This window comes from Panulirus ornatus, chromosome 7, assembly GCF_036320965.1.
Source record: "Panulirus ornatus isolate Po-2019 chromosome 7, ASM3632096v1, whole genome shotgun sequence".
Classification (NCBI taxonomy): Eukaryota; Metazoa; Arthropoda; class Malacostraca; order Decapoda; family Palinuridae; genus Panulirus; species Panulirus ornatus.
The window spans coordinates 5,096,193-5,121,480 of NC_092230.1; the positions used below are offsets into that span (position 1 = coordinate 5,096,193).

Sequence of the window (25,288 nt, forward strand, 5' to 3'; positions counted from 1 at the left end):
CTAAGCCACACCACACATCACTCCACAGCTGCAGCCACACTACACCACGCTACTAACATCCACACAGCCACACACCACACTACCACAGCAGCGCAGCTGTATCACAGCCAGACCAAAAGCTGCCTCAAATACGGAACCAGCCACAAGTCAAGGAGAAGCTACGAGCAGGTATGGGTCCAGTGGACGACATCATGTGTACCTAACCTCTTACATTTCCACGAGAGATTGAGCCATGGATCAGAGAAGGCAGAGCGAACTGCCTGTATCCTGGACTGCCAATAAACATTTGACACTGTGCCACAGGGAGGGGTGGTACAGAAGCTGATTGGATCCTCAGGCAGGATTAAAAGGGGGAGACTGGTGTGCTTCGATACACAGACTGACCAGATTAGAGGAAGAAAACGACGGACGCAAAGCAGGGGAGCCTTCGCCAGATAGGTTTGGGTAAACCCTGGCGTGCCTTAGGGGGTCTATCCTAAGACCATTACCCTTTCTTGATCTCTGTTAATAACTTGCTAGAAGGAGTGGACTCCTACCTCAGTACAGCTGAAGATACGATGCCAGGGTCATGAGGGAAGTGAAAAGGGGAATGCATCAACTCACACCACCACAGCTACATCACACCACACCACCACACCAGACACGTCACACCGCTACAGCCACACCACACCACCACAGCCACACCATACCTTGGGAATATAGCAAAATATGCTACATATTTTTCTTAGAATTACTCTGAGTTGGGCCCACGTCCGCTGGCTCCTGAGGAGGGCTTGCGTCGGAGACCGGCGGAGTGACATTGTTCGTTGGTACAACCACTTACCCCCACTAATATCCTCCTCTTCATATCTCCTCCCCCAAAAAATATAAACCATCCTAGTCGCCAATAATTTCTCTCCTGCCAAGGAAACGGACGAAATGTTGACAACTGTGTACAACAGAGATTAACAGAAGTGCGTCTGGTAGCTCCCAAGGGCGTGTCAACAGATAAGTACAACAGAAGTTAACAGACGTGCGTCTGGTAACTCGCAAGGGCGTGTCAACAGATAAGAGCAATCAAGATCTTAAAGCAAGTATCACATACGATACCCAAAGTCCATCCTTGTGTTATGTAAACACCTTGATATCCTCGAACACGACTGGAGGTTATGGATATCATCTTGGGAGAGACATCATAGTACACTCCACTAACCTTTTGAGATTTTAGGACCAGCCCTAAGGCAGGGCAGGACTGGAGGCCAACAGGTTGTAAGAGAGAGAGAGAGAGAGAGAGAGAGAGAGAGAGAGAGAGAGAGAGAGAGAGAGAGAGAGAGAGAGAGAGAGTCACTCCAGCACGTCAAAAGACCCCCAGACTACGCTACCTTATCTCGTATGGGGGAGGGAGGGGAGGGAGGAGGCTCGTGCCGCCGCTCCGCACGCAAGAGGGAAACGGCGCAACGCACTTCACAATTGTATTCAACTACTCTCGTTACTTATAACGAGACACCAACCACCACCTGAATCACCTACGAGGACATTATCTCTCTATTACCCGAATTATGCCATGGAAACAACTTGTATGTGTTACTCGTTGAATAATTCCACGCTAATTACATTTCGCGTCATCATTCATGATTACATTTCGCGTCATCATTCAAGATTACATTCAGGATGATAATTCATCCGATCTATGTAATTACTATCCTACCATACACATCAGGTAGGGGGCTGGTAATTAGCTACCCCCCCCCCCCCCCCCCATGCTAATTTACATGGCTTGTTTGTTTATCCGTTCACTCGCCGTCTTGATTATGTAAATTTTATGTACAAGGTAAACCACACCACCTCCGCTCTGAGGGCAGCGAACGTGGTGGTGTACCGAGAGAGAGAGAGAGAGAGAGAGAGAGAGAGAGAGAGAGAGAGAGAGAGAGAGAGAGAGACAGAGAGAGAGAGAGAGAGAGAGACCACCCCCGACTCCCCCTTGGACAGAGAGAGGATGAAAAAAGAAAGGGTCGGGGAAAAATATTCTTTAGACATTACTCATAAATTCATCTATTTTTTTTCCACCCACCTATTCAGGGGGTCAAATGACGTTAGAATCTCAATAACCCGTAAATAACTCGCATTTTTTTCTTGTCCAAAAAAAGCCATGACAACAGTTAGTAGTGATGATGGGGCAAGAGATAACTACAACGTGTTCTGCGTTGAACGGTTCACTGAGGGGTTCAAAGATCATTGAACGAGATCGTCCAAAATCTTTTCGTCCTTCTTAAACATCTAAATTCGACGACCATTTTGGGCAAGTTTACGTGTCGTACACAAGTGTAGGTGGGTGAGTGTATTGCGAGAGACACCCGGAACTAATACATTTCGGATACACGTCTGGATGTTACTGTATTCTGGAATACAGTCAGAATTTATACATTTCGTACACAGGTCTGGATGCTACTGTATTCTGAAATACAGTCGAAACTAATACATTTCGAACGTAGGTCTGGATGTTACTGTATTCTGGAATACAGTCGGAACTAATACAATTCGCACACGGGTTTGGGTGTTACTGTATTCTGGAATACAGTCAGAACTAATGCAGCGATTGCATACGTGCCGAATGCAATCATCTCACAGGGGAAAGGTCTATTGCATTCTGCAGACGGCACTTGGCACTATGGCACGACGCCTGGGGTTTATAACGCCTTGGCCTTTGACCTAACCCCTTCAAGGGTCAGGTCGAAGGTCACGCCACCACACTCAACGTCGTGCTTGAAGGAGGTCAGGTCAGCCTCCGTCAGTCCAGTAGTAACTCTGGCCCCCGTGCGCGCCCCCCCCCCGGCTGACATCTGCTCCCAAGAAGCCACACACACACTGCCAGACGCTGGTGGAGGCCACAGGCCCACTCAACCACACATGGTGAACCTTGGCTGTACTACTTGTGTACTTACAAAATAAGGCAAATCCCCCCTCCCCTCCCCCACTTATAAGTGACTTTATAAAAGGATAACAGTCGTAAAGTGGTCATGTCACTTACGACCAATTTGCAACCCCCCCAACCCCCTCCTTCCCCCCTGTCTCTCGTTGCACGGGGGGGGGGGGCTAATGGCTGTGGCTTTTCGACATTATCTGGGTTGTTGACGATATAGAAACTCCGTCTCAAAAGGAGGAGACAAGATACAAAGAAAATGTGGCCTTCGAATTTTTTTAGTTGTTGTTGTCGTCGTCGTCCCCGTCTCACGAGTCAAAGACCAAAATATATATTGAATAAATCCGGGAGTTCAGGGGTCTTTTTGAGAGAGAGAGAGAGAGAGAGAGAGAGAGAGAGAGAGAGAGAGAGAGAGAGAGAGAGAGAGAGAGACACTAAACACCTTCTTCAAACACCTCTCAGTCCACAACGGGTTAGTTCCTGGTCTCCTAAAGTCGCGTAACTCGGCCGTCTTGAACGGAAGACCTTCACTTAAAAGGTTCCCCCCCTAAAAAAAGGGATTTTTAGAATCGCTGCGAAAACAGAGTCCACGAGAAACGAGATACTTCAGGACCGTTACTTGAGATCCTGAAGGTGTACAACACAGTTACTCGAGATCCTGAAGGTGTACAACACCGTTACTTGAGATCCTGAAGGTGTACAACACAGTTACTCGAGATCCTGAAGGTGTACAACACCGTTACTTGAGATCCTGAAGGTGTACAACACAGTTACTCGAGATCCTGAAGGTGTACAACAGTTACTTGAGATCCTGAAGGTGTACAACACAGTTACTCGAGATCCTAAAGGTGTACAACACAGTTACTTGAGATCCTGAAGGTGTACAACACCGTTACTTGGGATCCTGAAGGTGTACAACACCGTTACTTGAGATCCTGAAGGTGTACAACAGAAGAGAAACAAATGAAAGTCGGGTTTCGAACTGGGATCGAAGCAAGACGGGTACTGAAGGGAGGCCTCAGGGTTTACAGCAGGAGGAGGTTGGTCTTCTAAGGTTTACTGCTGCTGCTCCTCTCTCTCTCTCTCTCTCTCTCTCTCTCTCTCTCTCTCTCTCTTTCCCCATGGAATCCCATCCATTAGATATCGAGTCGACCCAAAAAAAAAAAGAAAAACTACGTGGAAAAATGTCTCCATTCTCCTCTCTGGAGGGTCATAAAAAAAGAAGGAGGGGATAGGGAGGGAGGAGTGTTTTCAAAGTTCTATGGATGTGAAAACTCTCTCTCTCTCTCTCTCTCTCTCTCTCTCTCTCTCTCTCTCTCTCGGGAGTTGGATGGATGTGAAATGTCAAGTTGAACCCGTTTCTCGATGCGTCTTTCTCGAAGCCTGCCCCGCGCGCGCCCCCCCAGTCTCTGTGCGTGAGTGTGTGTGTGCCGCTCCTTGTGTGTGGGGAAGACCAGGACACCTGCTGGTGGTGTTGGTGTTGTGGGCGCAAATGTATCATCGCTCGTAAGGACGTAGCAAAAACCTGGACGATAAAATACAGAGGCCTTCACGAAATGTTTACAGTCTCCGGTCTTCAGAGGTTTCTAAGATGCTGCTGGGCATCGGACCATGATCACACACACACACACACACAACACAAAACAACTGAAGACAGAACAGCGATCGCTTCGTTAGTGCGTGTGTTGACACGAAAAACTAGTGTTGTGGTCTTTGCTGGAAGAAATGGCAGCTGGAACTCCTCCAGCGACTGTAGGGAATCTGTGTTTTTCTCTCTCTCGTTAAAGTCCGTGAACATCTTCCTTCATTTATATGTCAGGGAAGTGCATCTCTCTCTCTCTCTCTCTCTCTCTCTCTCTCTCTCTCTCTCTCTCTCTCTCTCTCTCTCAAGCTCCCGTCATTTCCAACAGCCCACCTTGTCGTGTGTACTGGCAGACAACACACATCGACCTGGTCTGGGTGTGGAGCCCGGGGCAAGACAGCTATAACCCTCCTCTCTCTCTCTCTCTCTCTCTCAGCCGGACCACCACCATCATCATCATCACTACACTTCCCCAAGTCATACAGTTGAGTGATGATATCAATCATCAATTCTTTCTCGCTGTATTATGACTGAAGTTTCCACCCCACTCACTCACAGCGGCTGCTCATACTGGCGATCATTTCACGTGACGAACAGCCACCTCTTCACGACTGGCTAGGGTTGATGTCAAACCCGTGTGAGCTGGACTCACTACATCACATGGACACCACCACTGTATCTAGGCTCAGTTGAGCGCCTCAGTCCCCACACATGACTGTCACACATCCTCACATCACCTCATGACTGTGTGTCAGTTCATGAGGGAATGATACCATGTTCTTATGGCAGAATGGATTAATAAACAGAATAGTTCTTTTTTTGCCCGACATTACGCATACACGAGAGACATTTTATCTCAATGATCAAAGAACCTACTTGTAAAAATGATAAACTTTTCTTTAGTACAAGAGACAATTATACAACGTCATACATAGAAACATATGCAGACGCATACATATTCTAACGTATGCATGAGTGTATATGAGTACGTATATACATATATACATACCTAGAGAAGCAACAGATTAAACATTTCCATCACAATATAAATTTCTGTTAATGGTATCAAAATCTAAACCACGAGTGGAAAAGGTACAGGGAACGACACAGTCTTTTGTGGTGATGGGAACAAGCGAAGACGACATACCATGTCTTGGAGCTGATGCTGTCTACCCAGGTAACCACAAGCTTACCCCAAGCTGTGGCTACCTGGTGACGAGGGTCGAGTCTGAGGCACACAGCTTAACAGTCCAAGCTTACGATCGTCTTCGCACTGAAGAATAATAACCGCAACGTAGATATATAACCTCGCGATCCTCAAGGAATATCGTATCCACTTCAGGTAACTCTTCACAACAATGTTGGGATATACTGATTCCCACCTTTACGCCTTAGGCTGACTGTGCCATGCAAGACAGTGGTAACCAACACCTCCCTTTTTTTTTTTTTTGTAAACAATGCTCCATCACACCCAATTCCACTGGGCCCTTGTGATCGTCCGTCTGGCAGAGGTAGCCAAGCCAACGACCCAACACGAAGATATTAGCCATTCCCTCCCTACCTCAGACGCGCCTCAAACCTAGCCACAATGTTTCGTGCACTACTACTACTACTTCTACTACAACTACTACTTCTACTACGGACGGACTGTACGTACCACATGGGCTGGGGTGAGCTCTGCAGCTCCGGGAAGGCCTGCCTGACGATGGGCGTCCAAAGGTTGTACAGCACGCAGATGGTCAGGACGCAGAGCCAGTAGAAGTAGACGTTGCCATAAGGGTTGATGACAGTGCGCGGTCGCTTCTTCTTCTTCTTTTTCCGGTTCTTGGGCGACCCTGTGGCGTTCTTGTTTATGTCTTCCTCATCTGTCTGATCCACAGTGTCCTGCAGCAGGAGAGAAAGAGAGATAATCATCAATAAATAGATACAAATAAGTTAATCACGAGTGATTTGACGTCACTTTAACCAACCTGCGACTCACAAATGGTTGCCTTTCACAAAGTCATACTATAGTTCCCATCAGGCTATGAAATATATATTAAAAAAGAGCCTGGCTAATGAAAAAAAAAAAAACCTTGGTTAGTGTAAAAAAACACGAAAGCCTGGTTAGTCCACAAAAAGCCTTAATATCAGCAGAGACTCGCCCTCAAGGACCTGACAGATGCAAACACAGATTAGCCAGTCATAGCTCAACGGTAAATCAGGTAAGGGAAGTGGACAGACATGCTTCAACCCTCCTCCACCAGTTCAAACTCGCCACCGAGAAATCAAAATCAACCACAAAAGAAGAAGAAGAAGAAGAAGGGTAGAGAGAGAGAGAGAGAGAGAGAGAGAGAGAGAGAGAGAGAGAGAGAGAGAGAGAGAGAGAGAGAGAGAGAGAGAGAGAGAGAGAGAGAGAGAGAGACTGTCACTTCATTTTGGGTACACGTGAGATTTCTAGTCGTAAGGGGGCGCTCAGAAGGCACGATCAAGGCGGCTGCTTCCTGCAACACGTCATCAGCGCCTCGCCTCACATTCAGCAGATCAAGACCCTCCGGACCCTAAACACTGGACTTAGAATAATACTTCAGGAACCTTGCCAGTTCCATGCCCGGACGTCTGTCTGCAGATGGTGATCAAGGCCAAAGGAGAGATGACAAAGTACGAAAATGCGAGTGTGAAATCACGAGTCCACGGGGGAAATAAAACACGATACGTTCCCAAGTGCACTCTCGTGTAAGAATCACATCATCAGGGGAGACACAAGAATTGAGTTTTCCTCACAGAATTTGCCATGCACGACAGCACGCCAAGAATAACAAGAGAGCACGCTGAGAATTTCTGACACTCATTTGACTATGAAGGTAGAGACAGCTGCAGCATGTTGCATGATACTGTGACGAGTCTGTATACATTATCTCCACCAGGATCCATAAACAAAGTCACACATGATCAGCATTAAGCATAAGTATTAACGCACAGAACTCCTGATGAAGTGCAATTATCCTTATATCATATATATATATATATATATATATATATATATATATATATATATATATATGACATTGGGCTTGCTTTTACTTTAAATACGGAACTCCATTCAACCTACAACAGACATTATCCCTCGTCTGTATAGCCTCACTCCAAACACCTATTCCTTAAACCAACCATTCTCCTATCCACCTACTCATCCTTTCATCCACCTAGCCACACCTCCACATTCCCCAGCTATCCACCCGCACACCGTGCAAGCATGAGCAGCGACTGTGCAAGGCAACGAATATCTCCCACACTCATATCTATGTACATGCATTACAAACGCTGTACACGACGGGGTACATATTCAAACATGTAAGCCAAGCGCAGGGCACTTACAGACAACTGTGTATGTGGATGTACATGATCAAAATCCTCGCTAATCATGAGCGCTTTGCCCTGAGTGCACGCTCGCTAAACTCGGAATTCAACATGCATAAATGCAGAGCACCGAGTGTGGGTAAAGGCAGGGACCACTAATTACAAATTGGACAGTATTACTATCGGTAAAACAGAATGCGAGAGAGATTTAGGGGTACTGGTGAGCAAGGATCTCTTAAGCCGCGGCAACAATATGTTAAAATGTGTTAATAAGGATAATAGGATGTTTGAGTTTATCAACAGAACTGTTAGAAATAGTATATCTCGAGTATCATCGCAACTTTATCTTGCGTTTGGCGAGACCCCATTTGGATTATGCGGTACAGTTTTGGGCGCCATACTATGTATACAGTTGATATAGGTTGTTTAGACAATGAGATTACAAGGGTGAATGACAAAAATGATCCCTGGAATTAAAAACCTGACTTATGAAGAAAGGTTAAAAACCCCATGGTTAATTCATTTGTTTACGGATGGGGTGGCTAGGGAGATAAAGGCAAGAGTTTTGGAGAGAGGGGCAAGTATGCAGTCTGTTGGAGATACTGAATCTACACTCACTTAAGAGGAGGACTAGAGGGGATATGATTGAAGTTTTTAAATGGGTGAAGGGCATTAATAAAGGTAACATGATTACAGTTCTTAGAATGGTGCCACCACCGGATAGGACAAGAAACAATGGACTTAAATCAGAAAAAAAAGTAGATTCAGGTCGGATGTGGGTAAATACTGGTACGGGAATAAGGTAGTAGATTTATGTAACAAGCTGCCAAGCATAGTAGTGGTAGGTGGGCCTTTAGGTAGCTTTAAACGGTGGTTGGATGACGTGTTTATGGGTTCAGACAATTGGTTGTAGGGTGGACAGACTTAGGACCTGTCTAGCATGGGCCAATAGACCTCTTGCAGTGTCCTCACTATCTATGAACCTACTGCCTTGCATGTATATGTTTATTTATGTATAAACAAACTATACTACGACTCGTTTAAGGTTCTATTCACCGTACGAGAAGGTCGGTACGACCCTTGTGCATGACGGCACGACCACTGACCATGAATGCATGAATACACGACCCTTGAGAATGGGTTCCTGATGAATCGACGTTTAATGGCACCAGTATACAGCTCGATCGCCATCACTATACATATTACTACGACCGTACCAAGGGTGAAAATTAACATCTACTTAACCTGTGTTAATTAACAACCCATAAGGTTAAACAATGTGGATAGCACCGATGTTTCTCAACAACAAAAACAATAATAATAATAATAATAATAATAATGATAATCGTTGCCAGCCTCATGAGAAAACTCACACAAACTCCCACACACACACGCGCGCGCACACACACACACACACACACACACACACACACACCCGAGGTCCCAGGGAAGAAAAGGTTTAATTAAACTCTTTCATTTGAAGGCCGTCCAGGTGCAGTTCAGTCCCCTTCCCCCCTCTCCTCCTGCCCCCGATGTGAGAGGAAGTTATAGCGAATGTGCCGCTATGTCAAAGGCGTCGGAGGAGGAGGAGAAGGAAGAGGAGGAGAAGGAAGAGGAGGGGTAATTAAGGAAAAATTTTGCGGCCTCGTGTCCCGAAAACGACCCCACTCCCACGTATAATATATATATCCGGCCGAGTATCCGTGGTCCGGCGTGCAAGGAAGTACGACCCTTGGCCACAGCGGGGCACGACCCCTGGCCCCCCGACCTACGTAACCTGACCCATCCGGGTGAGGTCAGTAAGGTCGTCTTCTTCGTGCTCAAGTGGGTCAAGTGAAGCCTAGGCGAACATGTCCTTTTGCGCCGGGGGAGAGAGGAAGGTGGGGTGAGGGTCTGGAGTTCGCTCGTGTTCACGGAAATGAGTGAGGCAGTCCCTCCCGCCAGCGCCACACACCCACTCAAATGACGTGGCTTGTGTGCACCGAGTTGCTCACTGCCCACACCCATGGCCACGGATGCAGTGTCCACTCCTCCTCCAGTGAACATCTCCACTGCACGTAACCCGGTGAAAGTGCCGATACAACGCATTTCCCACAGTGAAAGCGCACGTCTAACTAGAGAGCGCCTGCCTAACTCGATGCCACGACACCGATGGATACGTGTGTACATTTATATCCCCTTATGATGTGATTATTACACGAAAGTGCGCTTGGGAACGTATCGTGTTTCATGTCCCCGTAGATTCATAGGAATATATACACATAGGTTACATAGGTTTCACGTGATCAAAGAAAACCCAGTTAAAAGCATTGAATACTATCTAAACCCTATCAGGACGAGGTAGAATATGGCCAAACAAGAAATTCCCATTGAAATGACGTTCACCTTAGTGTGTCGACTCAGGGTAGACTACGTAAACATAACAGGCCACAAAGAAAGACCTGCCTATATATGATTTTGAAATGAGCAACGCTGCTTCGTTATACGTTCCGAGTCTTTCAAACGCACTACAAAATGTAAAATATTAGTCATTTTTTTTTTTTTTTTTGCAGAAAATGGCGGTTGAATCGCAAACCTGATTATCCATCTTAATCCAATCACCCAATCTACATGGTGGGCCGGGTTCTTCTTCCCGACCATAAATCCCAATTTCAAAATTGGTGTTCCATTTCTACTCTAAAATAAATTGGAATTATTGCTCAAAGCCCTATTTCAAAATACTGATGGCGACCATTTTCTTTCTAATGGCGACCATTTTCTTTCTAATGGCGACCATTTTCTTTCTAATGGCCACCATTTTCTTTCTTTTTTTTTTCAAAGACAATATTTGGTAGTCGTATAACCGAAGTTGTCATGACGTCTACTACTTCTGGGCGTCTTTATCCAGCAGGAGAACCCTGTACCACAGCCACTAACCAGGAGAACCCTGTACCACAGCCACTAACCAGGAGAACCCTGTACCACAAGCCACTAACCAGGAGAACCCTGTACCACAAGCCACTAACCAGGAGAACCCTGTACCACAAGCCACTAACCAGGAGAACCCTGTACCACAAGCCACTAACCAGGAGAACCCTGTACCACAAGCCACTAACCAGGAGAACCCTGTACCACAAGCCACTAACCAGGAGAACCCTGTACCACAAGCCACTAACCACAGGACCACAGCAGCAGGACAGCCAGACAAGAGTGTGTGGGGGAATGTGTGTGGGGGAGTCCGTCAACAGCATCGCCTATCATTTCTAAACCCGCTGTTACACAGACTCTCCCAAAACGAATCTCCACTCCCCAGTGTGTCCTAAAAACAACAACAACAAAAATATCAACAGGAATAAAGACATAAAAGGGTTAACGACTGGGAAGCGTTCAAGACTGACAGACCGAGTGACAAGATTAAAAGTTACCACAGGGAATTGTTTCCTGTGTTTTACCAAAGTGTTTCCCCAGTCCGTGGAAATGGAGGAATATCATTACGTTGCGAAGAGTCGCCCATAACCTGGCCCAGCCTAGTGTGTGTGTGTGTGTGTGGACGAACACGAGTGTGGGAGGATGGTCTGGTCAACGAATTACAGTACAATAACCTCTGGGTTATTCAAACCCTTTAGTGAGGATGGGTTGAACAAGTTCACACGTTCAATTTCATGCAAAATCTACCGGGAATCATATATATATATATATATATAATCGCAAGATATATCAGGAAATGTCCAGTTCAGAGATGGAATGTGCAAGACACTCGTATGTCGCGTGAACATGTACATTTTGCAGCTAAAACAACATAATATAGATCTTATAACCGGTCAAACCGATATATATATATATATATATATATATATATATATATATATATATATATATATATATATATATAATTTCATCACTAATGCTTTGGCCAATAAGAATTTATAACTGTCTATAGCAATCTCAAGTCACCTTTCTATTTGCCCAGGCCACTCTCTAGCACAAACCACTGGATCTTTAATTGTTTTGGCTTATCTGAACGAAAGAAATCAATGCTCGTTTCCCCCTCACTACTCTGTATGCAGAGTCGTAAATTAATTCGCCCCATTATGTGACAAACTTTGAGCAGACAAAGGATATCAGAATATTTCTGGCTTCGTCAAAAGCCACGACTGTGTAGTGTGAATTCATTATAACGGGTCCTGGACATCTGACTCTGGTGAAAAGGACACGAAAGTATTCATCTCTATCTATCTATCTATCTATCTATATATATATGAAAAACAAGTCCCAAGTGCACTTTCGTGTAATAATCACATCAGGGGAGATACAATATATATATATATATATATATATATATATATATATATATATATATATATATATATATATATATATATATATATCCGTCAGGGGACTCTGATCTCAGTAGAGTAAATAGGGTAATAATAAAGGAGGAAATCCACAGTTTTGGCGCTGCCATCAGACCCTGAAGATGGCGTCTCAATGTGAACGCATGAAGTAAACATACGACTTACGAGATCTTACAACACCACGTAACGTAGGTTGTACGTAACTATCCGTGACCCCTGACCCCTTGCGATCTTATACCACTAAATTTGACCTGACGATACCGCGTGACCTTGCGTCTAAACACGACCTGACCGTTCTAGTGCGTGACCTTATAAGGTCGCAAGTCACGCCATGATCAAGTGACCTTATGACCTCGTAGTGTGCGCCACTCATGTCTTGCAACCATGTTCTATCGTCTAGCCGACTGAGTGACCTGTCAACTGCTGTGACCCACAGATCTTGACCTTTTTTTTCTTTGTCTTAAAGACCTTTCAACCACACACGAGGCCATGAATTCGATGAACCAGGTCACAGACCACCTTACATTAATGACCTCTAAGGCTCCTCGTCACGACCCGACCCTGACCTGACCTCAGGACTACCGTGTGTATTGGGAACCAGTCTAGAAGTCAGAGACGAGCATGTCCTTTCCTGAGGATCTGGCTTGTGAGGTGAGGGATGATATCTTCGTCTTCGGGAGGCCTCCTCCTACATCCTGCTGGAGGAGGAGGAGGAGGAGGAGGAGAATAGACCATAAACCATAGCCCTACGCTGTCCTGACATTAACTACTGAAGAAAAATACGTTTAAGAGTTCCGGATGGGCTGGGGGTAAAAGATGGGAGCTATGGTTTGAGACATGAAATGAAAGTTGATAGGGGAGAGAGAGAGAGAGAGGGGGATTGTAAGGTTGTGTGTGTAAAAGATGGGGAGAGACTGAGAAATGTGGGGTGGGCGTGGGGGAGGGTGTTTAAGAGGATGGTGGGAAGGAAAGGAGGGAATGTATGGATTGGCTGGAGCATCGTGTATGGGGGGGGGGGGTGATGGTATATGATAGGAAGAACATGGAGGACGGGTATAGACTATGATCATAAGGCCACTGGGGGTATGTTCCGAGAGGGGAACAGCTTGGAGAGGGACGTTCCCTCGCTCCAACAGCCATGGGGAGAGCGGTCTCTCACGTCAACATCGGGAAGGATGTATAACACGGACAGCTGAAGGGAGGATGTTCCGCCAAGCGAACAGCCGGTGTGAGGGAGGCTTTGGGAACAGCGTCAACAAAGGCGCCTGTGCTTGTGCCTCGCGCCACAGATACACCCGACTCCTTCAGTAACTCATTTTTCTCAAGCATTCGATAGATGCCATGTTTGTCTTCATACATGTAGACACCTGAAGCCTTACATATGTGCATGACAACCCTTCCTCATAGCTCTAAGTCATGTGGGGAAAAGGGGAGAGAGAATACTTCCCACGTATTCCCTGCGTGTCGTAGAAGGCGACTAAAAGGGGGAGGGAGCGGGGGGCTGGAAATCCATCCCTTCCAGTTTTTATTTTTCCAAAAGACGGAGCAGAGAAGGGGGCCAAGTGAGGATTTTCCCTCAAAGGCTTGGTTCCCTGTTCTTGATGCTACCTCGTTAAAGTGGGAAATGGCAAATATGTACAGAAATGAATAATAATAATAATAATAATAATAATAATAATAATAATGAACGAATGGGGCCTTTGTCGTCTTTTCCTAATGCTACCTCGCACACATGAGGGGGGAGGGGGATGGTATTCCATGTGTGGCGAGGTGGCGATGGGAATGAATAAAGGCAGACAATGTGAATTGTGTGCATGGGTATATATGTATATGTCTGTGTGTGTATATATATGTGTACACTGAGATGTATGGGTATGTATATTTGCGTGTGTGGACGTGTATGTATATACATGTGTATGTGGGTGGGTTGGACCATTTCTTGCGCTACCTCGCAAACGCGGGAGACAGCGACAAAGCAAAATAAATAATAATAATAATGATAACAATAATGATAAGTTTATTCCGTAATGGGACTTGATGGTTTACTGGACCATCCATAACTACTTTATTGCCAATTCGTACACTAACTATATTCCAAATATTACCAAAAATAACCCTTTTACGAGTTTTACAGGCGAACCTTCATATAAATAATGTTCTAGCAGGTAATTATAAAGGGAAAACGTATCATCATTGAATACTCATGATAGAAAACGAGAAGCTCATTAATGACGCTGGATAGGCATGGCGTTTTCTATACCTCCACTGATTTCAGGGTTACCTGCACACGAGTGTGTTAATGAAACAGTGTGTGTTTCACGGGTCATCGGTTCGATTCCCACTTTCATACCTTCCTAACGACATAACGTGTGTGTGTGTGTGTGTGTGTGTGTGTGTGTGTGTGTGTGTACATACGTAGCAATAAATGCATGATACGTATATACAAGGTTGAGGGATGAAGCAACAAGAGTAAAATACTCTCTCCCCGTAATACACACACACACACTCCTCATGGCAATACACCCTCTAGGTAGGTCGTCAGGTCAGGTTTGAGGCTCATGATAGGTCAAGGTCAGGTCGGGGCACACACGGTAACCAAACCATCTTGCTCAACTCACATCCCTCCCAGGACTGGCCAGTAAGCCATTCTAAAGAGAGAGAGAGAGAGAGAGAGAGAGAGAGAGAGAGAGAGAGAGAGAGCGTAGTTGGACACCATTGCGACATTTGGCAGCCTCTCCGGGCGTCATCAAAGCCGCTCATGTTCCCCCCACCCCAAGTTTCCAGTCTTGTGTGTGAATTTCGCTTAATGCAATTACGAAGGCGATCCCACAACTAAAAATCTCTCTCTCTCTCTCTTGTACGCGGTCTATTGCTGTTAAAAGACTTGCAAGTGTATTCTGTACTGTAAGAATGTATACGATCTTAATGTTTTTAACCTAACATCCAACGCCATTTAAAAAAAATAAATTTACTAGAGATACGAATGCTATATAACACAAACGTAGAATTAGACATGCCCTAATTCCCCCTCCCCTTCCCTCCCAAAAGAAAAAAATATATATATCTAATGCAGCGAAAAAAGAAAACGAGATGTAATAAAGGAAAAATATATATATAGTGCGGTGGAAAAAAAGAAAACGGGATGTAATTTAAACGAAACTCGTGTGAATGATAAACCAAGTTTACGTTCCGGGTCACAGAAACACCGTGGAAACACTAGACATTATCCTGGCAACTCAAGATTAGAAAACGGGACCAAGAAATGAAAATATGGACCAGAGAATAGCTGGTCAGCTTAACCAGCGACCTCGGGTGAAACTCCTGACCCCTGACTCTTACTTAGGCCCCGTGACCTGACCCACGAAAGGTTAGGTCAAAGGGTACATCATCATTATACCCTAAGTGGTCGTACCGTCTTTGATTAAAGGGTAAAAAAAGGGGTCGTACCATCTTGCAGTTGGGGGTCGTCCCGTTTTCTTCAAGGTACTGAATGAAGAAGTCGCGCAGTCGGTTCATTAAGCGTCGGTATCGAACCTTCTACGAACCACCAAACCCTTTCCTGGAGGTATGGTTGCATGGGACATGGACCAAACACATGTCCAGCTTTGGATATGGTTGCATGGTACCATTGGACCAAACACATGTCCAGCATGACCAAAGCACTGGGGCAAAAGGTCGCATAAAGTTCACAGTTTCGAACCATACCTGGAGCTTCGAAGCGAGCGTTTCGATTCGGATCTATTGAAAGAGGGTCATCTGCTGACGTCACCCTTGTTTTCACACACACACACACACACACTTCAACGACACATCTGCCAGACGTATGATACACCTCACACCACAATTGACCCGTGACAAGTGGCCACAAGATAATTACATGTGAATTCCCAGTTTACACACGTAATCTAAACTCGTGTCGTCATTTCCATTCCATTCAAACTTCTGCTTCGACTTTTGATTGGACGCAAAACATTGTCGCATTTTTCCAGACATAAAATCTCTCCCTTCCTGGCATATACATATATATATATATATAGTTTTGGAAAGAATCATAATTTTGCGCGTGATCAAGTATATTCCTATGAGTCCCCGGGGAAAATGAAACACGAAAAGTTCCCAAGTGCACTTTCGTGTAATAATCACATCATCAGGGGAGACACGAGAGAAATATAACAGTCAGTTGATATACATCGAAGAGACGAAGCTAGGACACCACATGGCGTCCTAGCTTCGTCTCTTCGATGTATATCAACTGACTGTTATATTTCTCTCTTGTGTCTCCCCTGACGATGTGATTATTACACGAAAGTGCACTTGGGAACTTTTCGTGTTTCATTTTCCCCGTGGACTCATAGGAATATATAGTTTTGAATCATGGCGCAGGGCACGCACACATCCTCTCATGTGATTACATTTCCATCAATATTCAAATATTTATCAACTTAACGGAATATCGGATACATAAAGGCCACCGTTCCAACACATAACTGAATTCCTCTCGTAAGCCAGTTATGTACCGGGATATCTTAAGTTCTCTTCCCTTCATAAACCATTTATGTTACACGAATCCGCCGTCGAGGGCACTGCCTGTCTCTACACTCTCTCTCTCTCTCTCTCTCTCTCTCGATGTTGATATCATACTCCATGAAGAACTTACCGTCAGACTTATTGACCTGTCGCTGCACACACGTAGCCAGAGCTGGCCTTATATCCCCACTCCTCCCACCCAGGCGGAGAAGGGAACCTGGTCTATGTATCCGTCACGGATACGTTAAGAAAGTCGGGCGAGGCTCATCGGATTCCTATTGTAGGTCGAGGCATTCTGTGGACCCCCCCAGCCTTCCCTCAATAGGAATGGTCTTGATCGACCAGTTAGAGAGAGAGAGAGAGAGAGAGAGAGAGAGAGAGAGAGAGAGAGAGAGAGAGAGAGAGAGAGAGAGAGGACTGATGTGGGCCAGTGTGTGCGTAATGTGGCGTACATATATGTTCACTATCTTATAGTATATCAATTTCCATTCTTCCATCCTCCACTAAAATGACTTTTCTTTTTTTTTTTCATCCTATCCTGTTTATGAATACCCATCTTCACGTCATTCTAACTTCGTTATTCACTTTATATAGTTATTTGACAATATATTTTTTTTTCGTATCTTCGAATCAAACTTACAGTCTATACTTGAATCCTCATTATTATTCTGCTATGCTTTTCCTACATTCACAATATTCTTCTTAACTCCATCTTTCTACGACCATCTTACAATGCTTCCTATTAATACAAAGTTTCCTTTACCTTAACTACTTTTTTCATTATCAGTAATTGTAACAATGTATCGTGTGTGTAGTGTAATCACCCCATTTGTACTGTACGAGAGAGGGTTTTTACACTCGTTGGGAGGGGAGGGGGCGGTCCCATCATTCAAACTTTCTCCACCATCACTGAACTTTTTAAACTTTGGAATGCTGTTCACAATCACGACTTCAACATTCAGTTCATACCACTCATCCGCCACTCTTATACTATCAATATATTTCTTCAGATCTTTTCTAACAAGTTTCATGTTCAACGCTGTGTTGTGGCATCCACTTGTTCCATCCATATAGTTTTCGAGGAACTGTTTAACATTGTCAAACTAGTTTGTAAAAAAAGAATAATTGCAATCATGTTACCCGTTACTCCTCTTTCTCCCATGGTTGGTCAAATCTAAAAAGCCTCTAACCTTCCGTGTAACTCATGTCTCTCCTGCGTCTGGTACCATCTTTGTCGCCCTTCCTCTGGACCTTCTCTATACACTCTGTTTCTGTAAGGGCGGTGACCTAACCTGAGGAGGATGATATGGTTTTGACCTAATGTAGGATGTAGACAGCTGGCTGAATATTTTCTATCCTATTATCAATCAGGATCCATTATGTCTCCTCGACTATGTTCCGTCATATTGGGCTCTGGCGACAGCCAAGGGAAGATGTGTACTTTCCAAGCCTCACATCACCAGTTTCCTACTGTTTATTTCCTCCTATTTAAGTGTCCCCTTTGAGTCCTTCCTTCCTGCCTTCGCTGTCATCCTCATTACATCTATTCGAGCTGCGTTTCATGAGTCGTGTATCAATTTACTGGAGATGAATGTGTGGAAACGTTTCAGGAGTTGTTTCGTCTACCTACAAAATCCTTTTTCAATACTTCTTTGCCTATCTTATCTTTCCTCGTTATCTGTTCTCTTATGCCTTCTGAAAGCTGGCCAGCTTGGGCTGCTGGCTACATCTTCACCAGAGGATATCGTTTTTATCTCCTTAGCTTTGTGACTTCCTTCACTGAAGGACACCTCCTGTCTTCATCTTGCCTCTGGACGTGAGGCTAGAACAACCCATGTCCCCCCCACCGCTTCCTTGTGTATATATACATTAGAAAACCTTCCTTCCACCACAATGGTCTGGTTCCTGAATACTAAACTCGTTTCCCCGAGTGACGTTGCCATAGAGACGTGTTCACTTCTGTGTTGCATCCAATGACAGATACTCATCCACCCAGTTAAGTTTCACATCACGACTCATTTTACTTCCTCCTTGGCCAAGTCATCAAACTCCAGCCTTACATAATCATCATCTCCCAACTGGCGCGTGTCATGTGGGATAATCACAATACCCGCGCAGCCACGCAATGACGTACCGGTGATGGAAAAGGAGCCATACACTTGCCATCTGCCTTCTCTTAACAAGGAAGAGGCGAGGCACCGGATGCGACAGGCACCTCCCCTGTTCCTTGCCCACAAGGCTGAGTGAGAGCCTGCTAGCTAGCTCCTCTCATGAATACTCGCGACTTACAAGGTTGTCGAACCTGTTGACCTCCCCTCTCGCTTGCGAATCACGCACCACTGCGTCAGCGGGAAATCTCGCGAACAACTCGTCAGGTCATGTGGCCAACGAGCCAAGTTTTCCTGATGGCGTGTAGAGAGCGTCGTGGAGTCGTCCGTGAGGTGTGTTGAGTGAATCCGTAACGATACACTCAGTCGTTTTGCTTCGTATTCTTTTTCCACGCGTGGATCCATCATGCCAACTTACGCTGGCGAAGACTTCATCGTCCCCTCCTGCTCGCACTACCGTCAACAGCTGTTGGTCCTCGTCCTTGTGGTACTTACTTCGAACTACCAAGTCATTCCGGTCACCGAGCCAGGCCAAGGAGAAAGCACCTCCAGGTGAACAAGATATCTATGACAAAAGATGGGTCCTGTTTACATGTCGAAATTTCTTTTCTCCTGAACAGTCGCTTCGTTTATGCTGTGGATTGATCCGTCCTTGTATTGGAGTACTGCCCTCACAACTAGGGTGGTTCTAGCTTTAAATACTTACTTGACAGAGTTGAGTCGACAGCGGTCTGACTTATAAACTCTCCCAGGATAACTTCCAAACTTGATCCCCTTGCGCTACGCTGCAATGTTGGTTCACTTTCCCTCGTCAAAAGGTATTACTTTAGGTTTTGCTCCCGAGAGCTGGCTGCTTGTGTGCCCCCCACCACTAGCTAGACCACGTAATACTCGGCAAGCTGCTACGTCACATGTTTACTTGACAACTCAAGGGTGGGCCGTTTTGATAACTACTTCTTCCCCTTACACATCAAAGCTTTGGAACTCTTTACCTCCTCACGTCTTTCCTAATAACTATGACCTGGCACATTGTAAAGGACAAGTTTTTCACTTCCTCCAACATTCGTAAATACTTTCCCTTGTCTCTTCTTTCTCCCATTCATTAACCTCTCTCTATCTGAATCACGGCCCGACCTTGATGTAAACTTTCGTCCGTGCCTGAAGCCTCCAACAGAAAAAAAAAACAAACCCCTTAATGCAAGTGAAGTTCACCTGGTTTAACCTGTTTTAACCTCTCTTTCATTCACTGGGGTAAAGGAGGCTGTCTACAATTACCACCAGTATTCATACTGGAGACACGAGTCGGTGTTCTCCAAAAGTAAACGTCTTCCTATTTGCGTCGTGTGTGCTGTGGCTCCTTGAGCACGCGCCCCCCACAGTCGAGACTTCTCTAAGCCTTTCCATTTACCGGCTGTGAATCTCGTCCCCCTGTCGCAGTGGGGGCGGCGGGCTCTGGGTTATGTGCTTCCGTTCCCTCTTTACGATTCCGGAGACGGAGGCGCTGCACACTCAGCTCACGAGACACGAGAAGCTGCTTTGAGGGTCGACCCCCTCTGAGCACACACACACACACACACACACTGCACTGGCGGAGGATAGGAGCTCGAGAGCCGTGGGGTAAGTGACTCCCAGCAACGTGTTTCCTTCCTCGAGTGTTACGCCACTCATACGAACGCTATCCCTCGGGGTCAAAGCGCACTTCAACAATCCTGACGTACGATAAGCAATCACTGCTATCGTCGACCTTCCCATGACCTCGAACTACTTTCCCATCCCTTATTACAACCATTAGGCGATGACTACCTTCTTCTTCTTCAACCCTTAACGAGGCAGCCATATTCGAATATCATGTTCTCCTGTTTACCAAATGGCGTCCTAGCTACGCCTCTTCGTTGTATGTCAACTGACTGTCATATTTCTCTCTTGTGTCTCCCATGATGATGTGATTATGACACGAAAGTGCACTTGGGAACTTATCGTGTTTCATTTTCCCAGTGGACTCATAGGAATATACTTGATCACGCGTAAAACTGTGATCCTTTCCAATATATATATATATATATATATATATATATATATATATATATATATATATATATATATATATATATATATTACACACATAAGGACACGAGCACACTGAAAGATATCAATTAACCTTTTTTCCTTGGTGAAGTATGGAGTTGTTCTTCCAAGCTCCATCGCTGCTGAAGAACACAAGACAAAGACGCTTCCGTTTGGCTGTTAACGAGAGTTTCACGTCGTCCAGACGTTCAACGAACGAGACGCCCCAGCAGCACCACCCGGAAATAATGGTCTCGTTCACCTAGGATCCCTGACGGACCTACACACACACACACACACACACTTCCGGTGATGCAGGATCACACAAGGCTTCCCTCAAAGGATCGATTTAGGTGAAGATATCTCCTCGATCTCCTCCTCCTCGATCTCCTCCTCCTCCTCCTCGATCTCCTCCTCCTCCTCCTCGACCTTCTCCTCCTCCTCCTCCTCCTCCTGCAGGTGCGGAAGCATGTGAGGGTAGCGGGGTAATACATCTTCAGTACACCATCTGTCTTTAATAAACTCTTGTCCCTCACGGCGTGAGCCAGCAGCAGCCAGCTAGGTAGGTAGGTAGCTAGGGGCCAGTTACGCGGCCAAGGAGGCAACTATGCAAGTTCTGAGGAATTTATGCTTCGAGTGAGGTGAAAAAATATCAGGAGGGAGTGAAGGATGGAGAGGGAGTGAATGAAGAGACGTGTGAAAACAATGGGGGAATTGCCGCGAGAGAGAGAGAGAGAGAGAGAGAGAGAGAGAGAGAGAGAGAGAGAGAGAGAGAGAGAGAGAGAGAGAGATAAGGGGTGGGGTAGGGCGCCGATCGATCAATCCCGTCCTCTCTCTCTCTCTCTCTCTCTCTCTCTCTCTCTCTCTCTCTCTAGCCTCCCGTCTCATGTACCACCCCGCCCCTCCCATCCCCTACTCACCCACGCAACACACCCCCTTCCCCATTCCTCTCCCCTTTCACCCTCACTATATAAACAACCCCTCTCTGATATTTCCACCCCAGAGAGAAAAAGGATTGAAGAGACCATCTACCTGCGCCCCGTCCAGGGAGACCATCTACCCGCGCCCCGTCTAGGGAGGGCGTCTACCTGCGCCCCGTCCAGGGAGACCGTCTGCCCGCGCCCCGTCCAGGGAGACCGTCTCCCTGCGCCCCGTCCAGGGAGGCTGTCTCCCTGCGCCCCGTCCAGGGAGACCGTCTACCTGCGCCCCGTCCAGGGAGACCGTCTACCTGCGCCCCGTCCAGGGAGACCGTCTACCCGCGCCCCGTCCAGGTAGACCGTCTACCCGCGCCCCGTCCAGGGAGACCGTCTACCCGCGCCCCGTCCAGGTAGACCGTCTACCCGCGCCCCGTCCAGGGAGACCGTCTACCCGCGCCCCGTCCAGGGAGACCGTCTACCCGCGCCCCGTCCAGGGAGACCATCTACCCGCGCCCCGTCCAGAGAGGCTGCAGGCCACTTACAAGCTGAAAGAAATCATTAACCTCAACAACACGTCTCCTCAAGCTTGACAGCTTCATGCAGCTTTCTCCAGTGGCTATGGTTATTGTCTTCTCTATACCGGTGTGAAAGCTTACCTCTCCAAGCTGTAGTTCACTACTGCCCTGGTTACTGTACGTGTATAGGAGTTCAACATTCAGTCATGCACGGCTCTTAAACCCTTCATTTTCCAGCTGTGTTCCATCCCCCGACTATTTCGAAAGCATTTGATTAATCCCGAGCGATCAATCCATCAGTGAGTGGGATCATTAATCCACTTATCGTCTTCGCTAAATTACCCCCCCCCCCCGGTAAATCCTTCCCAATTTACCGATCCATTAATCCCACCAACGTTCAAAACTCCCTCCCTCCCTCCCTTTCAGATGGATCAATAAATTCCCTGCACTCCCAATCAAATCCCTCTCCTCATTACCATCTGGGAGACGCATTGCACCTATAGATCCTCCAGGAGCACCACGGAGCAACTCATCTTCCTCCGCTTCCCCCCAGACCAATACACACATCCTTCATCTGCTTCAGCAACTGGGAGGGTGTTCGACTCTCCTTCGCCAGCCACAATAAATCCACCATCATCCTAGCCATCCCATCCCTTAGAGGTCAGGTAAAGTGATTTTCCACCTCTCCCTCCGCCACACAACACTTCCAAGGGAAACTCTAAATAAAACCCATAGCCATGCGTCTCTTGACAGAGCGAACACGCCGCCTCTCTCGCTAAACTCTGGCAAACGCATCGCCATAGAGAGTTCCAATTCCTTCCTCAAGCTTGTGGGATACAATGATCAAATCCTATAGCGATAAATAGACACTAAGATTTCAGATTATTTCGACGTAGGGAAATTATCATCAGCCATTTAAGAACTCTGCGTTCTCGACCACGGGAAATAATCATACCTCAAAAAGCTCTGGGCGCTTCACCACACAGAGGGGACTAATTAACCAATTAGAACTCCAGTCGTCCATCACAAGGATTAATGAGTCGTTCAACACTCCCATTAACCAATCACAACCCCAGGTACGGTCCGAAAATGCTTAACACTACAGTGTGGTAATTCCTCCTAAAAGGGAGTGATAAGATCTATACAACCATGAGACTCCTATATAGTTCACTGCCTTTTAGATCAATATTCATATACCTAATGAAATATATCATTTCTAGCCTAAAGCTATAACAAAATTCCTTAACATCAAATCTTTAAATTCCTGACACTATTCTAAGTCACATTATTGCAATAACTAAAAGCGATACAAGTTTAATAACGATTAATTTCAAATATAGAGTGATGAATTTTCCATCATATAATGAATTAATCCTTCACTTTGGGCCTCAAATCATAAAGGAGTCTGAATAATATATGTGTGGTAATGAGAGGAGTGTGGCTGAGAGAGAGGATAAGGTTGTACTGAAATGGTTTGGACACACGGAGAGAATAAGTGAGGAAAGATTGACAAAGAGGCTATAAATGTCAGAGGTGGAGGGAGCAAGGAGAAGCGGGAGACCAAATTGGAGGTGGAAGGATGGAGAACAAAAATTTTGGGTGATCATTCAGGAAGGTGAAGTAAGTAAGTAAGTTTTTATTGGTCAAATGGTAATACAAGATATATTACAAAATGAAATTCTTCTTGGCTTTCAGAGCCAAGGGATAAAGCGAACTGGAAAGATGTGGTATACAGGGGTCGACGTGCTGTCAATGGACTAAAACAGAGGAAGCCATGGAATGGTCTGTGAAGAGGAAGGTTGGTTACCGTATGTGTCAAAAGTCATGTATGCCATTTGTTGTAACAATAATACTGAGAACGAGGCGATTTTATCGACTAAAGTACAGGTACACAGTGACTTTTGGCTCACCTTGTGTGTGTGTGTGTGTGTGTGTGTGTGTGTGTGTGTGTGTGTGTGTGTGTGTCCACGGGGAAAATGAAACACGGTAAGTTCCAAAGTGCACTTTCGTGTAATCATCACATCATCAGGGGAGATACAAGAAAGAAATACACGTCAGTTGATACCCAACGAAGAGACGAAGCTAGGACGCCATTTGGTAAACATATGATTGTCTAAGACAGACAACGAGCGTATCATAAACTTATATATATATATATATATATATATATATATATATATATATCAATTTCCAGATGGCCGTGAATGGGGCACACAACTGCCTCTCCCATCTCGACTACCATAAAGGAGAGAAAAAAAGAAAAAGGAGCGATATATCCAGGCACCGAGAGCGGTAAATCCATCCAAGGCAGCGAGCGATAAATCCCCCAGGATCCGGGGCCAATAAATACTTCGATAACCGGGGCGGTTACTCTCCTACAGCTTGCTGCAGTAAATCCTTGACCCAAACACGCTCCTCCGTGGTGCATGAAGGAAGATACGGGATACTTCGACCCTTCTATCCTTTCCCCCTTTTCCTCCTAAACCCTTTCCGTGGTGTGCAGTAGCGAGGAGGGCCTTTTACACAGGGGGCTGCGAGACGAGCCCCAAGTTTTACACTCTCGGTTTTTATGAAGGTCCTGAGAGATTCCCCCCCCTTCAGCCAGGGAAGATCATATTGAGGGGAAGGTTACGTTACATAATTCTCGTGTTTCGCGAGAGATCTGAAGCACAGGATACCTCTCCTTGGCGCCTGCGCTGCCGGTACACCTCCTCGTATGTTCTGTGTCCACACAGGGACGCCAGAGTCTGTCTTTGATGAGGAGGGCCTTTTCACCTCCTGCTGTGCACTCACGAGGCTTTAGGATGAAACTACCCGACTGACCTTGATAATACATCTAAAGACACACCTGGTACAGCTGAAGACAAACACCTGGTACAGCTCTGAACAAACACATGGCAAAGCCACGCTTACCAACCATGTTCTGAAAGACATACCAGCGACCTCTGTTCACAGACCATGATAATCCCATCCATTTCAGCGACCTATGACAAACTATGATTG

The 25,288-nt window shown here is 45.8% G+C and overlaps 1 protein-coding gene across 1 annotated transcript in view; it reads right to left on the reverse strand.

Moving 5' to 3' along the window:
- The window catches only part of LOC139749653 (uncharacterized), a 913,398-nt gene that overhangs the window by 255,622 nt on the left and 632,488 nt on the right, over positions 1 to 25,288 (reverse strand). The window contains exon 5 of the mRNA XM_071663824.1: positions 6,139 to 6,365. Within this exon, the coding sequence (XP_071519925.1) occupies positions 6,139 to 6,365 (227 nt within the window). The remainder of the gene's footprint in view (positions 1 to 6,138; positions 6,366 to 25,288) is intronic.